General features: G+C 53.0%; 1 protein-coding gene across 4 annotated transcripts in view; it reads right to left on the reverse strand.

Annotated features, from left to right (window-relative positions):
* The window catches only part of RXRG (retinoid X receptor gamma), a 42,332-nt gene extending 24,770 nt beyond the window's left edge, over positions 1 to 17,562 (reverse strand). Inside the window, exons 1-2 of one of the 4 annotated variants that reach the window (XM_080824564.1) lie at positions 17,124 to 17,562; positions 807 to 1,054 (exon numbers count right to left, since the gene is read on the reverse strand). In XM_080824564.1, the coding sequence (XP_080680690.1) occupies positions 807 to 1,054; positions 17,124 to 17,172 (297 nt within the window). In that variant the 5' untranslated portion in view covers positions 17,173 to 17,562. The remainder of the gene's footprint in view (positions 1 to 806; positions 1,055 to 17,123) is intronic. The other 3 variants (XM_080824567.1, XM_080824566.1, XM_080824565.1) reach the window with 3 other exon arrangements.
* Between the last annotated feature and the right edge of the window lie 238 nt (positions 17,563 to 17,800).

The raw sequence follows: 17,800 nt of genomic DNA on the forward strand, positions 1-17,800 counted from the left end.
TACCGACTCTGCAGACTCGCCCAGCGCCCCCACCATCTGAAGCAGAGCCATCCCAGCCAACATAAATTTGCAAGTGAGGGAAAAAAAAAATGTGTGTTTTTGTAAACCATGATAATTTGAAGATTGTTACACAGCATCATCATGGCAAGAGCTGACCACCACAGGAAAGGAAGGAGGACGACCTCGCTGCGACATTGCTGGCAGGAAGCGGCGACCGGCCACCCTAGGGGTCCTCAGCGCAGCAAGGACACGAAGCCCATGCACACACCTCCTCCCCTCTGTTACAGCAGAAACACTAGGAATTAGGGAGGTTTCCTTCCTGAGTCTCCAGTCTTTTCCTCTATCTCAGGGACAACGGGCCGTGTTCTAGATCTGTCCATGGGCCATACCTGCCCATTCCTCCTCTCAGGGACCAGCTCCTGGAGAGCAGAGACGGCTTTCTGATCATTTCCGCTTCCCTACAGCCCTCAGCATGTAGTAGAGCCGCAGTCACTTCATTGACTTGATAAACACTCATTATTGAATTGAGAAGAACAGAGAGAGGTCTGTCCCCAGAATGACAAACGGCCCTCAGAAACGAGGAAATCGCTGCCAGGGCTAAACCATTAAACCACAGGGGTGGCCTCTGGGCCACGGCCTCCTGGCCCATGAGGCATGGTCAACACACTCCGTGAAGGCCCTGCAGGAGACACGACCCATCAGTAAGCAACCTCGAAGCCCTGCCGAGCCAGGGCTCAGCTCCAGCAGCAGCCAGGGACAACCCGTGCAAGGTAGCCGGGAAGTCCCGAGTGAGGACGGGCACCTACCTGGGAGCTGGGCGGGGCGACCAGATTGATTCCTGGAGGCGCAGGCAGTGCACCTGAGGGCGGGCCCATGGCAGACGTGATGACTCGATACGGAGAACCCAGGGCATTGAGGGGGGGCCCCACTGCACTCAGAGTCCGTGGGGCACTCCCCGGGGTGTCCGTGTAGCTGGGGTGGCTGTCCGTCGGCTTCCCTGTGGACAAGGCTGCCGATGGGTTCATGGACGTGGAGCCGGAGTGGCCGGGGGAGCCTGTAAGGAGAAGAGCATAGATGAGGGGAGCCTGGGGGGCACAGAGAGGACCCCTTGCAGACAGAGGCCCCCTGCTCGTGTCCTGTAGCTCTCCTCTCCTCCCGACCACACTGCATATCTGTGACCCCAAGGGGCTGACACCCCCACTGAGCTGGTAGGTTAAAGGCACAGGAAGAACGTGCTCCCCGACAGAACACGCATCCATGTTTTAGTTCTCTGATGCCCGCCTGGAACCCACCTCGGACTGGGTCACATCAACACCCAGGGCCACAAGCGGCACAGCCCAGGAAACACCCCGTGCCTAAGGGACTGTGGCCGGGACCAGCCAGACAGGGAAGGGGAGTCAAGTCCAAACCCACATGTGGAGAGGAAGCGAGCAGGTGTCCGGGCTCCTCCGGAATGCCCCGTTCCACACTCCTGGTGCTCGGAGAGCTGCGGTAGGGCGGAGCCTGCAAGGCAGGAGCAATTCCCTCGCTCACACGCAATGAACATTTTCTGAGACGCAGGTATGATTCCAGGTGCTGGGGCTTCGGAGCCCAAGAGAACACAGTTCCTGCTGTCAGGGGTCACAGTCCACCACGGCAAGGTGAGGGGGTGGTGCGGGCAGAGACTGTTGTCCTACCCTTGGCCACCTGTATCTTTTGCAACTTTGTGCCCATTAAGGTCCTTGCCCTGCCGGTCTCCACAGCATGGGGTTTTATCAGCACCCAGGGAAGGAGACTCAGGATGGCTGGGCAGGGCTTACGGGCCACAAAGGCCCAGGAAGCCAAGTGCAGACAGGCCTGCCCAAGCCATTCCTACCCCAAGCACAGGGAGTGTGGTCACAAGTGTCCATGGAACAGGCCCCGGGCACGTGATCCTCTAGTCCTACTTCTCCCAGGTAAGTTGACTCCACGTTCCCTTATGGTGAGCCACAGCTCAAGGTGACAGAGACAGAGGGGGCCCTGCTGTCCTTTCAGGAGCGCAGCACGGAACATTCTCTCCAGAAGAGAGAAGCTATAAACCCGTGGATCTGTAGCAGCAAACAGAGACGGGAAAAGCGAGAGGGCTGCCTTCCCTGAATCACAGCGCTGCTTCCCCGCGGGCCCAGAGCTGGTCATTCAAGGGGTACCTCGAGTACCTGGTGCATGCCGGATGCGAAGTGCTGTCCAAACCCTGGGGAGACCTCAGGGGTCACTCAGTGTAGCATTAGGAGCAGCATGTGGGGAGGGATGTGCTCCCTTCAAATACTGGGGAGGGGCACAGCGCATCAGAAGTGTAACTGTGGAGCTATCTTTTTTTATTACTGAGATAACAATGGACAATGAACATTAAGTTTTAGGTGTGCAACATAATGATTCCCTACTTGTATATATCATAAAATGATCACCACAAATAAGACTAGTTAACATCCATCACCACGCACAGTTAGAAATCTCCTTTCTTCTGATAAGAACTTTTAAGATCTATTCCCAGCAAATACAAGACAGTGATATTAACTATAGTCACCAGGCTGTAATTACATCCCCATGACTTATTTATTTTATGACTACAAGTTTGTGCCTTTTGACTCCCCTCATATATTTTTTCCACCCCGATCCCTGCCTCTGGAAATCTCCAATTTGTTCTCTGGATCTATGAGCTCAAGGTATTATTATTATTATTATTATTATTTAATTATTTTCCACATCAGTGAGATCACATAGTATTTGCCTTTCCCTGTCTGACTTAGTTCACTCAGCACAATCCCCCAAGGTCCATCCGTGTTGTCACAAATGACAAGATTTCATTCTCTCTTAGTGGCAGAATAACATTTCCTCTCATATGTATCCGTTTTCCATCCACTGATGGACACTTAGGTGCTTGCATAGCTTGATTATTGTAAATAACACTGCAATGAACATGGGGGTGCATATATGTTTTTGAGTTAGTATTTTCTCTATGCAACTACTCTTTTTTTTTTTTTTAAGATTTATTTATGGGGTGCCTGGGAGGCTCAGTGGGTTAAGCATCTGCCTTCAGCTCAGGTCATGATTCCAGGGTCCAGGGATCGAGCCCCACCTCAGGCTCTCTGCTCAGCGGGGAGCCTGCTTCTCCTCTCCCTTTGCCCCTCCCCATGCTCATGCTCTCTCTCTCAAGTAAATCTGAGAAGGGACAGACGCCCCACAGAGCACAGAGCCCAATGTGAGGCTCGATCTCATGACCCTGAGACCACGACCTGAGCCAAAATCAAGAGTCGGATGCTTAACCGACTGAGCCACCCAGGTGCCCCGCTCTGTGTAACTACTCTTAAACATAAATATTCCACTGGAAAAATGTCAGCCTGGAGTTTCTCTTGAGCTTCTGCTAACATGGTTAAGGTCTCCCAGTGGAGAGAACTGTCACTGCCACGATCAAGGAAACTCTGATCGTCCATCATTCTACCCAGGGAGTTTCCATCTATCGGGGACAATGGGAAATCCCAATAAATCCCAGATAAATCCCAATCACCTGATCTAAGTAGCACAACTGAGGAGGAACCACACGCTGTGGGTCCACAGAGGAAGCACCCAAGGGGTTCAAATGAACGGCTCAGACCCTTATCACATGTCCTGAATAGCATCAGGCAAATTCCACATGTTAACTCATTTCACCCTGACAATAAGCCTGTGAGGATCATTTTTGCTTTTTACAGATGAGAAAACTTACGCTCAGCCTCACTCCCACACTGCTCCCTGTTCCGGGATGACTCGCTCTCCCCTCCATTTCTACCAAGTTTGGATTCATCCTTCAAGGTCTAAGTCAAGTGTCCCCTCCTCCAGGAAGCCTTCCCTGATGTTCCTGGTCTGGTTTGATGCCCTTTTCCTTTTTTTAACAACAGCCTGCCCTTACTCATACCCTAGCATTTATTAAACGGTGTCGCCCTATTTATTTATTTCCCTGTCTTTTCCATTAAACTGGAAGAGGGAGACGAGTGTCTGTTTTTGCTTCCCCACCCCCAGCAGGGTCCCTGGAGCCGCCCGGGTGTTCAGTGACAGAGCTTAGATTCCAGCTGTCAACGTGAAGCCCACACTGTCCCCGGTGTGTGCTGTCAAGGACAGCAAGGATGATTTGGAGAGCCATCACCTCACAAAGTACAAGATGACTCAATTATGAAGGGATCTCAAGCTGAAAGTTTATCTGAAGGAGAGAGAAACGGGCGGCTTCCAAGAACTCGAGCCACAGAAACCAAACGTCTTCCCAGATGGCCACTGATTGGAAAGAACAATTTTAGACTCTTCTGAGGCCCTGGAAGCCTGTGACATTTAAAGAGGCCAATGTATATCTTGAGCCTGTTCCTAAGATAACATGTGACAGGTGAGCCGGGAGCCCGCCTGCCCTGATGGGGTGTGCTCTCCCGGCCGGGGCGGCGGCCCCGTCGCCCCCACAGCCCCGCCACCTGAAGGCAATCGCATTCCCTCCTGGCTTCAGCTTTCCAGAGACAAACCAAAGGACCGTCCTACTCTCCTTTTTATTCTGTTCTATGTGGCTCTCAGAGAGCCCGTGCCTTTCACTTCTGTACCCCGAACGCAGGCCCAGAGCCGTGAGAGAGACTGGGACGAGACTTCGCTTCACGCTTTCGTCAACCCCAGGGTTCCCAAGGTCTGAGACCTGTAACGCAGTCGTAAGGGACATTTTAGGTAGTATTTTAAGTGGCAAACTCTTTAAAAAAAACATTAATAGTTCTATAATTATTTTTACAGTTTCCTTCTATTTATAGCAAGTGACTAGGCTTCTATTTTTGCATAAGATTACCTTTCTAAAAATAGCTATTTAAGTTTTCAAAAAGAGAGTAGGGGCGCCTGGGTGGCTCCGTCGTCGCTTAAGCGTCTGACTCTTGGTTTCGTCTCAGGTCACGATCTCCGGGTCGTGAGATGCAGCCCTATGTTGGGCCCCGGGCTCAGGGGAACCCAGCCTGAGATTCTCTCTCTCTCTCTCCTCTCCTTCTGCCCCTCCCTCTGCTCACACTCTCTCTCTCTAAAATAAATAAACCTTTTTTTTTTAAGATTTATTTATTTATTTATTTATTTGACAGACAGAGATCACAAGTAGTAGGCAGAGAGGCAGGCAGAGAGAGGGGGAAGCAGGCTCCCCGCTGAGCAGAGAGCCCGATGCGGTGCTGGATCCCAGGACCCTGGAATCATAACCTGAGCCGAAGGCAGAGGCTTTAACCCACCGAGCCACCCAGGTGCCCCAAAATAAATAAATCTTAAAAAAAAAAAAAAAGAGTACAGTGACCTAGGACCAAGTTCAAGTACAAGGGTACCCCATACACAGAACACACGGGAATAGCATGGAAAGGGATGTTGATGTTGTGTAGGAGAAACATTGACCTGCGCAAGGAACATAGGAATGTGGGCTTTGGGGAACTCACAAGTTGTTCCAGGAATAAAATAAGATGATGGAAGGGTGACTGAAATGAAAAGTACACTGTTTTTATTAATAATAATAATAATAATAATAATGCCAATCAGGATATGGCTTCACTGGTCAGTGAGGAGCCCGGCATGCCTGAGACAGACTGAAACAGAGTTAAAGCTTGGTTTGCAACGGCCTTAAAATGTGATTTGCTTCTGCTGAGTCAGTGATCCAGAAGAGACGGGCTACTTTAGAACCACATTCACAAAAATAATAATAAAACCCCACAAGACAGATTTGTCTTACAGGATTACAGGTTGGTTCTGTGCCTCTCCCATGACCCAGTGGTTCTTAGACATGAGCGCTTTGCTTTTAGAAAAGGTGGGACTCGGTGCCTCTAAGCACAGGCGTGTTTCTCAGTGGGAAATGGACCCGGCCTCACAGACACACGCCAGAGCGTAGCAGTCCACAGCACTTTCACGGCCTCCAGCCCTCTCTCCCCCTTTCTCTCAGGCCACGTGGGAGCCACAGCCAGGACCAAAAGCAACCACACGTTTTCCAGAAACCCGGTTTCTAGTCCAGATCCGAGGTCAAGGTTCCCCCTAATGCTTCCCTGTTGTCCCTTCAGGTCCATCCGCCCTGGTCCGGGCCCCAGCAGTCTTGCTCTCTCCCTGACCCTACCCCCTCTAACCCTCTTTAGCCACCGCCAGACTGTGCCCACTGCCACATGCCCGGGAACCGCACAAACCCTCCACCCCGCGGAGATGATGCTCTTCGCTCAGGCAAGGATTTGTTTAAACAAAAACGAATGCATCTGATGGGAAAGGGCTGGGGGCTTTCTCAGGAGCGTCTTCTCTCGGGGCAACATACTTAAGAAAGGTCTTTCCTATTTCTGGGCCTCATTCTGCCCGGGGTGTCCTAGGCCCCTCCGGCTGCGGCTCCATGAACCCCGGGGCAGGCTACCGCCCGGCGGTATCTCAGAGCAGCAGCGCAGGTCCCAGCCATCTGGCATGGTCTGAGTCCGGACCACTTTCCGAGGGGCCCCTGTCATCGGCAGCCGGACCTCCGGGCTCTTTGGGATTCCAGGCTGCAGCCCCAGAGGCTGCGTGTCCCCAGCAATCAGAGCTGTCTGGGAACCTGCGGGGCACCTAAACTCTCCAGATTCCTGAAGTCTGCGTGGGCCGCGCTGCAGAACACGGGCCTCTGAAGCCACAAAGCCTTAGGTTGGATTCGAGGCTCCGCCTCCTTCCAGTCACATAAACGAGCAAGGAACTTGACCTGTCTGAACACAGTTCCCCGCGCAAAGTGGAGACACACACACGCTCACCTCGGTGGATCGCTGAGGGCACCTGAGACCGCGGACCCCGCAGCAGCAGATGCACTAACACACTATCCTGTAAATGTTGTGAGGGGCGGACTGTGTGTGGCTTGAACGCCGGTGTAGAAGATCACAGAGCCAGGCCGCACTAAATGCCCTATTAAGGACAGTCATGGCCACACACAGTAAATCGCCGCTGCTCTGAGCCCGGAGCGCCCCTCCACCACCCCAGCCACTCCACCCTTCCCCTAGGATCACCCAGATCACCCCATAATCCGGCCGGGGACAAAGAGGTCCTCCACGTGACCTCCAGTCTGACTGTCTGCTGTCCTCCTGGTTGTCACATACTTTTAATTTCCATCCCTTGGCTGTTCACGATGCCTATTACGGGACCAGCCCTGAGCACGGAACGAAGCAGATGCTCGAAAGACACTTGACAACGGGATGGGAGCAGTGATGGGATCATTTTTTGTTAATTAATGTATATAACTACAGAGAGTTCATCAGTAGAAATCACTTGCATCAGAAATCTCTGTCCCCTCTGTTTACCAACGCAAAAATCTCTGAGTAATGAATTGCTTGTGTGCGTGTGTGCGTGTGTGTGTGTGTGTGTGGAGGGGGGCCTTGTTGAGAAGGAGAATCTCGGGTACTCAGAACTACAGAATTCTTAGCAAAGTGAGGAAGTTGCCTAGCAACCTCCTCCTCAGCCAATGAAAAGAAAATGTCAAGCATGAGTCTTCCTGACTGGCCAGACAAGGGGGCAAATGGCCTGGTGTGTCCACCCCTTTGCCGCCGCGCAGGGACTTCGCTGGCCTGCTAACTCGGCTCTCCTGCACAGCGGAAACTTGTACGGAAGCTTGACACGGGTTAATACCCACCCGAGGGGAAGGGGACAGAGGCAAAGAGGTGCTATCTCTGAGTCAGGATTCTCCATCTGAAGTCCAGGGAGCATCGCACTGCCCAGTCCCACTCAACGCTCTCCCACGGGGCACCAGCACACACCCAAGCCTGTCTCCTGGCCTCCGGTGGGGGGACGTGGTGCGTGAGCCCCAGAATCATAGAGCAGTCTGACACCTGGCTTGTTCTTCCTTTAAAAAGAAAAAAAATACTTTTTTTTATTATTTATTATTTGAGACAGACACAGAGAACATGGGGCAGGGTGGGGGAGTGGGGGGTAGGGACAGAGGCAGAGCGGGAGCATCATCCGCAGACTCCCCGCTGAATAAGGAGCCTTCTCTCTGGACCCTGTGATCCGATCGTGACCTGAGCCAAAATCCGGAGCCAGTTGCTTCACCAACTCAGCCCCCCAGGTGCCCCGTGGCTTGTTCTTCCTAGTGTAAGGGAAACTTATCATCTTTCCCCCTGTGGCTGCTTGGCTCCTAACACAGGCAGGCTGCAGAGCAAGGTAGGCAGAGGCCCGCCACAGGATGGCACTTTAACTGACACTAATCGGCACCTCCTTCCATGACTAACAACAACAAAAGAAGATAACAGTCATTGAGCAATTGCCAGGAGCCAGACCTGGTTCTCGGAGCTTTATACACAATGACATACTTCATACCTACAAGCCCCGTTAAGGTTGGTTTGCTTATCTCTGCTGTACAAATGCAAAAGCTGGGGTACGGAAGAAACTAAAGACATCGCCCAAGGGAACAGGACTCGTAAATTATACACGTGGCATCTGAATGGAGGAAGGCGGCAGATCTGGGCTTTAGCCCCATCCCTACCACGAGCTGCCCTCCTCTGGGACTTCTCCCGGTGGCTCTCCCTGCCTTCCCCAATCTAACTTGCCACCCTACACTGGACTTTGACCCTGGCACATTGTTAAAAGAATTTATTTTTTTTCTTATTTGATTTTATTTTCAGTGTTCCAAGATTGTTACACGTATTGCATGGAGCACTGGGTGTGGTGCATAAACAAAGATTTTATTTTTTTAAGTCATCTCTACACCCAATATAGGGCTCAAACTCACTCCTGATCCAGAGATCAGGAGTCCCCTGCTCTAGGGACTGAGCCAGTCAGATGCCCCTGACCCTGGCACTTTCTGACTAAGACGCTCCCCTCCCAGACTCTGGCCCCGCCCACTTCCAAGGTGGCTGGGGCTCCATTCACCCGAGTCCTAGCTCAGCCTGACCTTTGCTTCTCCCTTCTCCAGTGGAAGGGGCACTTGGATGCCAGGGGTCTGCTAGTCCACGTTTCTTATATTTGAGTCACTGTCGGCATGTTCAAAAGCACCTGCACGTAAGCCTGGGAGCTTCACGACCACCGGGACATAGACAGGAGGGAGTCTCCCAGGCACAGAGCTCTACGGCTTAACGGGGGCCAACTCCAAGGTGGGAGGTCCCCAACTCCCAGGCAGTGAGGAGCAGAAGCAGAAGCCACATTTCTTGATAAGAAGCCTTCTCTGCTCTCGAAGCGTTTTCTGGCTTTCTCAATGGGGAAAATAAAGCAAAGTGACAGAAGTGGAGCGTGTGTGGGAGAAGGGGCTCAGCGCCCAGGGCCCCTCAGCAGCAAGGGAGGACACAAAGATCAGGGGCTCACGGGTTCCACGCCCCTAGCCAGCCTCTGGGAGTCTCCCAGGGCAGCTCTGGCTTCCAGCAGGTCCCTTTAAAAGTGGGCTTGGGGCTGTTGGGCTGGGGGATGGGGTTGCTTCTCCCCATGCTTGGGGGAGGGGGAGAGCACAGTGGCATCCCTTCTTCCTTCCCCCTCCCTGCCCCTCCCTGCTCCCATCCTGCCAGCCCCTTCCACCCCACCTCTCCTAAAATCTGCCATGATGGGGATGGTGAAAAGCAGGCAAAGATTGATAATCAGCCTCATTATCACCAGCATTATATATAATTATAGCAAAACCTTACTCATTTCGATCAATTGAGAGAAAAAATCAGTCTAAATTCTTGACAAGTTGGCAGATTACTTTTAAATTACAATTTTATTACTTCTAAGTAACACACGTGAAGAGTTTGTATTTCCAGTACCGCAAGCTAATGGTTATTAAGCGGAGATTTTATAAAATCTGCTTTAAAAGACTTCTTTGTAATTAACACCCGGTTAATATGCTAATGATGCTCCTACCAGGCTTTTTAAATTGCTTCAAAACAGATGTAACTTAAATGGGGCAACACTTCTACAGTCTTATTTGTTCAACGAACTTTTTCTTTTTTGTCATTTTTTTTTTTTTGGCAAAGGAGCAAATACAAACTAGTTCATACCATAACCAAATTTAATCACCTTTCCAAATCAGTTAGGTCATAAATTCGTAAGGCCATATTGCTTAGGGTTAGAAACCAGACTTTCAGGGCTTGTAGAATTACACTGTTTTAGAGAAAAGAAAATAATCCCAGAGAGTTTGCAGGACTTGCTGAAGGCTACACGATCAGGACAAAAACACTGTGTCTTCTGGCGCTCAGGTTCAAGGTCATTCCACACTCTACATACCATCTCTCACTCACAAAGCTCTTCATAATGATACACTGTTTATTTCCGTGTCTGTTACTGGTTCAATCAATCAGTCAAAAAAATACTTGTTGAGTGCCTACCATGTACCAGACCCCAAGCGAGGCACTACAGAGAGACCAGCCCCTCCTGGGAGCCAGTGCCTAGTTCATAGAAGCTTGAACCTGACTCAGAGTGGTTGGTAGGGCAGAAATAAACCCCATTAGCTCGACTTAGAAAAACAGGTTCAGAATGATAAAGTGACCTTTTTAAGCGCTTGCTGTGAGCTATTACAGACCTGGAATCTGAGTGGAGTCTAGCACAGTTTCTGGTAACCTTTCTACATGTAATTAATGACATCTTGCTTACATACCACTTTTCCTACCCAGGACCAAATTATCAACCTTGGTGGTACAGGTGGATATTACGCTTGTCTAATTCATAAGGGAGAGGGAGGCCAGGATCCTGGAGCAGGGGCTCCTCTAACAAGTCTTCTAAAGACGACAATCATCTTAAAATACAGTAAACAACACCCCTAGTGCACATTAACATGAGGTAATGCACACAGGATCATTTGTTCCCAGGGTCTAAATGCATAAATTCCTGGGACCCATTCACTTAACCTCAGTCCCAAGAAACATTTCCGGAAATAAGTCATCTCCCAATGTTATATGGAGGCAGACTACAGAGCGTGTAACTAGTTTATCATTCCTTCAGGGCAGGGAATGGGTCTGCCTTCTTGGAGCTCTGCACAACCCTTGCACAAGCCAGATACTTAGCCAATGCGTGCCTAACCACCAACCAGCATTCCCAGCACAGTCTAGAACATTCTCTCCCTGTTGATGATCTCTAACCTTTGCTCTGCTCGCCTCATCGCTGAGGCTGAGAAGTCACAGGTACCATGACCCCCCAAATGTCTAAGAGACTGCTTCCCAATGACGCTAGTGACCAGCAAAGGAGATGAAGGAGATGGTGAGTTCACAGACATGAAAGCCAGGCCAACCGGCCTAGAAGAAACATCCCAACATATGTGTTAAGCTCCTTCTGGGCCGCTCCTCTGACTCCTAGTAAATGCTTTCAGAATTAAAGATCACAAGCTTCTCCATTTTTCAAGTTCAGATGTTGGATTCTGAAATCCCATCAGGAACTTGAGCTTGATTTCGCACCTCGAATCTTCCCATCTCCCTCCCTGTCTCTCAATCACGGTATTTAATAAAGACAGCAGGGGGTTCCAGGTTGTTCATGACTCATCAAAGTCACTGGTCCTGGGCCAAGGTCTCCTGAAGACTGGAGGGGTTGAAGGTCCCAGGTCCCAGCTCTCCTTCTGCCAGATCTCAGGAGGCTTGCCCCAGAATGATTTGTGAAAACAGAACTTTCTGTAACACGCGCTGAATCCACGTCTCCCTTTGCTTTGTCGGGATCGCCTGGAGTGCCGTCTGATGATTTAAGAACAGGCACACCTCCCCTAAGAAAAATCTACGCACAAAATTCTAGCTGACTTTAGAGCTATAGTCTCCAAATTTTCTCAAATGGCAAGGGGGATCTTTTACCCTGTGTTTACGATCGTCTAGGCTTTATTTATTAAACCCCTACCTACACCGTGGAAAGTTAACACTGACCCTGTGGGGTGGGTAGAACTGAGTTATTTCCCCCAAGGGTCGGGGGAGGGCTCTCAGAGACTTCCCCACCCCTCCCTCCATCTCCCCCTCCGGCCAGGGGGGTCCCAGTCTGAAGACCGCAAGCAGCTGCGGGTCCGGGGCGAGCCACCCCGCTTCCCCACGTGTCCTCGCCTGTAACTAAGGGGTCACCCCAACCCCGACCCGCAGGCCCCTCAATCTGGCTTTAAAGACTCAGCCCCGTGGTGGAGGGGAAGCCAGGAAGAGGCTGTTCAGAGGCAGGGATGGGAACCACTGCAGACTGAAGCGCACTCACTGCCTTCTCCAGAACGACCCCCTAGGGCTTCGCAAACAGACAGGAGCACTGAACCTCCCTGTACCTTAGCTTTCGCTACTTCAGTTACGGCTCCTCTCCCCCTAGGACAGGATTCGGATACGAGCAGTTGCAACAGGAGACCCTGGAGCCAGCAAACACTCAAAGGTTTACTCTCCGGCTCTTCATAAAGTTTGCCGAGTCCCACCCAAGAATATAAGGTCGCGCTCTGCGTATTAGAACAAAGCGGGGTCCATCTGGAGACTGTTTTGATTTTTGTTTTCTTAGCACCTTCCGGTGCCCAGTGCCCTACCCCCACGCCCAGTCATTTCAGTCATTCGCTGCAATTACACATGTCCAAAAAACGCACTATGATCTGAGCACGGAGATTGTTAGTTGCCTTTATTACACATAATTCACCCATTTGTGGCAGATCTGGGACTCCATCTCCCCCCGCACCCCACCCCCTCTCCACCCTAACCCCCCAGCAAACAGCAGGTGCAGCGTACGGCTCCAGCACCACAGGCAGCTCACACCTGCCTGGATTTGGATCCTGGGTCTGCCCCTTACCAGCTGGGCGATCTTGAGCAGTTTGCTAAACCTCCCCATGACTCTAGTCATCTAGTCCAACAGTGATACTGTTATCACTCCCTGTGATAACAGTAGTGCCTTCCCTCCAGGAGCCCTAGAGAATATTAAATGAGACGATGTTTGCAATGCTGAGGAGAGATTTGCAATGTGGAGGAGGGCTTGGCACACAGTAGGTGCATAATACACATTAGCTACCATTTCACTCTTGTGACGACTGCTGAGCCAGGACCTGGACCAATCCCATGAGAGCCCCCCACACCCAGGCATTCTAGAAAATATATTTTTACATTCCCTGGGCCTCTGAGTCTTCCACTTTCAAATAAGAGAAAATCACAGCTTCCTCTGGGAGCCCCTGGCATCCCAGCCACCCAGCTCTGGTGGCGAAGTTCTCTGCAGATACAGAAGCAACATAATGAGGGGAAGGAAGAAGTGGAGAATTTAGATTAGTCTTTGCTCAATTTTCTTCTCAGAAAATAGTTTACACTAAATATGTTCCTTCCTAAGTCTCATAAACAGTTACGCTTTCCTACATAAACCCTAACCACTTACGTCCACGGTAGGTCCCAATTAGCCACCCACACATTTGCGGAGGGGAAAAGTATGTTCTGACGCATGCATCCGTGTACACACACACACACCCCGGCTCCCACACCCATGCACATCCTCACAGCACCCCCCAGACATACACACAGATGCGTGGGGACACGTACCTCCGACCCACCCCTCCTCTAAGGCCACTCTTAGGGGAAAAGCAGAGTGTTCCGCACAAACGTCAGGGCCAGCTGGGCAGGACTCTTGCAAATCAGCGGGCCTCCAGGGGCAGCCCCAGGCAGGGCCGCAGAGTCCCTTGCGGCTGAGTGACTGTGAAGCTCCCCTGTGTTTTATTCCTCAGTGGCCAGGCCATAGGTCTGCGGCCACGGGGCAGGGCCGAGGCGGGATCAGGGCTCCTCAAGCCCAGCAAGGCCTGCGCTGCTTCCCGGCCCGTCCCCGAGCAAGTGCGCGGTCCACGGACGCCCTGACCGGCAGCTCAGCTGACCAGGGATACTAGAGCCCGACGGCCTGGGTTCAAATCCCGGCCAGTGCCACTTTTCGGCCCCGAGACCTTTAACACGTTACCACGCTGTGCGGTGCCTCCGCTTCCTCGCCTCTAAAAGCAGCGGGATCCCCGTGGTGACTCCTCGGAGGGTGGTCAGGAGTCTTCAGGGTCAAGGGCTCTCGAGGGGAGAGAGCCCCGAGTAAGGGCGGCTGCAGCGCACTTGTTCCCTGAAACGCGAGCCCCCGATCCAATCCTGCTCTCCCCCAGAGGATTACCGCACAATTGGATGGGGGAATTACAGGCTTTGTTTTGCCATCTTCTTAGAGGCAGCAACTGTCTCCTCCAGGCAAACAAATCTCTTACTGAGCAGCTGGCAAAGCCAGGACTTGGCGGAGAAGGAGGAAGGGTTCTCAGCTCGGCACAAGGCAGGGCGGGGCGCTGGGCACTGGGGCACGTCGGCGAGACCACCGCAAGCCAGGTAGTCACCGCAGCTCAGCCGAAGGAACCGGCCCCTCTTCACCGATGGGACGATGAGCTCACATCTGGGAAGCACAGCCCCAGACATGATCCCCAGGGGGGGATTTCTCATGGGTGACTTTGTGTCCCTAGAGCTCCTCACAGGGAATCCCAGGAGCCCCCGAGGCTCCATTTGCTGCTGTATAAAAAGGCAAGGGGGGCAGGCACGAAATCACTGCATATATGTGTTTCCTCTCTCTGTGCTGAAGCTGCAGGTGACAGCCACCCCAGTCCTCAGGTCTTCTCTGTGCCTTGGGGGTGTGCCAAGTTCTCAGACAGACCTCCCTGCAGCTGGGGGGGTAGGCGGGGGATGTCCTCTGGCTCGGTGTTTTAGCACTCTGAGCCGGTGCACGCAAACAAAACGGAAAACATCAACAGAACTAAACAAAATAATTGTTCTCCTCCCTTGGGAACAAGGAAAAGTCGCATCAGAGGGAGACATTAAACAACCTAGTGGCCCTTTTCCCTCTGGCTTCCCGTGTTACATCAACGTATTTTCTTCTGTGACTGCACTCCTGTGTCTCCTTGTCTCTGAAACCTCATTACACCAACCACCAGAGCCCCCACAATCGTGAGACTCCAAACCAGCAAAAGTGTGTGCATCTTCGTGGACCTCATTTTATTTCCCAAGATTCCTAATTCATTATTCTCCAGTAGCGTTTGATTTTTAGGTTAATCTGCATGTTCAGTGCTTGAGCAAAATGGAAGAGATGAAAATATTAACTTTTACTATGTACCAAACACACGGACAGCACCAAAGTGGCTGCTTCTCCGAATGTTCGCATGTTTCAGTCTCAAAACAGTACCTGAGGATGGGATTATCAGCTCCATTTTAGAGACGAAGCACTGAGGCTCAGAGAGGGGCAATTCTTTGCCTAAGGCCACACAGCTGGTACGTGAACCCGAATCCAGTTCTCTTGCTTTCTCTCTCCCTTTCATGCTCATTTCACTAGATCCGATTAAAGAAGTACTATTATAAGTTTGAGTCAGGGGTTTTCTGGAAGGTTCTCTCCCATTCAAGCCCATGGAGCCTTAGACTGGCCCTGCCTTGTTGAGGCCTCCATTTCCACTCCAAAAACGAGAAAGATGCTCTTCGAGGTCCCTGAGCAGACGAACATTTCGAGATTCCAGTAGGCGGCCCCGGTTGAATTTGGCGCTAGACCTTCTTATCCAACCTTTCTCTTAGCTCTCTCCCTAGATCTTTCCACCCTCAACCCAGTTTCACTCCCACTGGCTCAGAGGGTCTCCATGACATTCATGAAGCCACAGCCTCCCAGACCTTGGGGGACCTAAGAACCTCGAGGACAAGCACATTCCTCTGGCCTCAGACAACTGAATTCAGAGGGAAAAGAAAAAAGTGTCTCGACTGTGAATGGGACCAAGATGGGAGCTGAGAAGGCTTTTCACACCCAGGACCCAACTATAAACGAGATCAGATGTCCCGGTCACAGCCTTGGCCACCACTCTCACTGGGTCATAGCATGAGACTGGCCCCAATGACTTCAACATCCCCTCTTCCAGGAACACATCCGTGGCCCCCCACCTCTTGAGTCCCAGCAACAGCCTCCTCCTGCACCCCAAAGCCCACGGAGCCGGGAATATGACAGTGTGCCTGTGTGATAAGCCTGCTCTGCACAAGTGGCAGAGACCGTGTCTCATTCACATCTGTCTTCCCAGAACCTAATACCATGCTTGGCTCACAAACTCCCCAAGGCACCCTGAATGAAAGAGCAAGTCCCCTAGCCCAACGCCACCGTGGCAGGGACCATGGCCCCCTTGCCACGTCCCTCCACGCCTCACAGAGGGCTCTGCACAGCCAAGGAGGCAAGCTGGACCCGCCCCCACCCCAGCCCTCGGATGAATTGCCTATCTGTCCACACACGAGGTCGGGAGAGCAGGGACTTTTCAGTTCTCAAGACCTAACAAGAATTTCTGCTTTGTCCTGTCTGCCAGCATCCGCAGGGCAAAAGCTCCTCTTTGGCTCCCAAGAGCACAAGCTTCGTGCCACCAGCTGACAAGTGACAGGCCAGTCGGTCAGCTGTTGGTTCCATTTATTCAAAGCTGGACGGCTGAACTGCTTCTGCCACTGAATCGAGGGAGCCTCGAGTCCCACGGAAGGTGGCCCCCGAAAAGTGAGCCGGGGCTGCCCTCCCGGGCTTGGGGACTTGGACCCTCAGCCTGCCGGTTCGGGAGCACAGGCTCCCGCACCCAGATCCGACCCCCCACCCTCAGAACAGAACGGCCGGCAGGGACCCTGGCAGTGGAAAGCCGCAGGGAGGGGGCGCGAGGCTATTAGCAAATCAAAAGGGAAGACAACAGAGGAAGGAAAACAGGGTGGCAAGTTCAAGTGCTCCGTTTCCTTTTTAAAAAATCCAATTGTAGGGAGATCTGCGTTTCAATAAAACAAGAATGCCCTTGTTACCAAGTATGGCAGGGGCTCTTACTAGAGAGGCAAAGCCTTTTTCACCACATTTTTCTCCTTACAAGTTGGATAATAGGTACGTCCCGGGGACACCCTCTGACTCTTCCACATTGCCCACCCGCACAAACACACTGGGTTCTAACAACGCTCTCGCGGCGGCTGGGTCTCCGGCCCATTGCCGGGCAGGTGGGCTGGAACGCTCCGCGGGGTATCTGCACGCCCTCTCTTCTGCTCGCTCATGCAGCTGTGCACGGATCCTCGCCTCCGACCATCCCCTCTCCCTCCCTCTCTCCCGCACGCACAGACACACTCCGCGGAAACACACGACCCGTGCAGGCGAACACCCCTGCCCTCCTCCTAATTCACCGGCAGCCGCGTGCCCGCATGTCGCGGTGCCCCTCCGGCCCCTCCAGACAGGCCCCCCACCCCCCACCCCCGACCCCGGGGCAGCCCCGGCGCCGGACTCACCGCCGAAGCCCGTGGGAAACTTCATGAAGTGAGAATAATTCCCGTACATGTTTCCTCTTCAGTTCATGTTCCTCTCCCGAGCGTCTGCCGAAGAGCGCGGCCTCCCGGGCTCCCGAGCGCCGCCGGGGCTGCCTTCAACTCGGGCTACCAGGAGCGCTCATCGCTTCCTCGCAGCCCGGGCAGCTCGGGCTGGGCCGGCCCTCCGGGATTAGTCTGGAATCTGCCCCTCGCCCGGAGCGGCCACATAGCGCGTCCGGGCGGCGCGGCAGCTGGTGCCTGTCAGTTACCACGCACGGCGCCGCCGCCGCGCCCCGCCGCGCACGGGCTCCTGTTGCTTTGATTCACTCGGGGCTGGGCCGCCGCGTGCGCTCCGCCGGCTCCGCGCCTCCCCGGGGGCGCTGCCGGCGGCGGGCCCCGCGTCCCGGAAGCCCACGACGCTGCGTGACCGCCCCCCGGAGGTCGGGAGCCGGGGAGGGGCGGCGGGGGCAGGGGCCGGGGCACGCTGGCGGGGCGGGGAGGGGGGGCGCTCCTCCTTGATGGGCACCCACGGACGTCGATGGGGTGTTGGGCAAATGCGTTTTCGCACTCGGGCTCCTGTCCGTCCTCTGCACTGGGTTTTTGTTTTCCTGCAGGGGGGCAGGGGGTGAGGGCCTAGCGAGAACAGAGCCCCTTCCTGG

The sequence above is a fragment of the Martes martes genome (genome assembly GCF_963455335.1).
Source record: "Martes martes genome assembly, chromosome: 15".
Classification (NCBI taxonomy): domain Eukaryota; kingdom Metazoa; phylum Chordata; class Mammalia; order Carnivora; family Mustelidae; genus Martes; species Martes martes.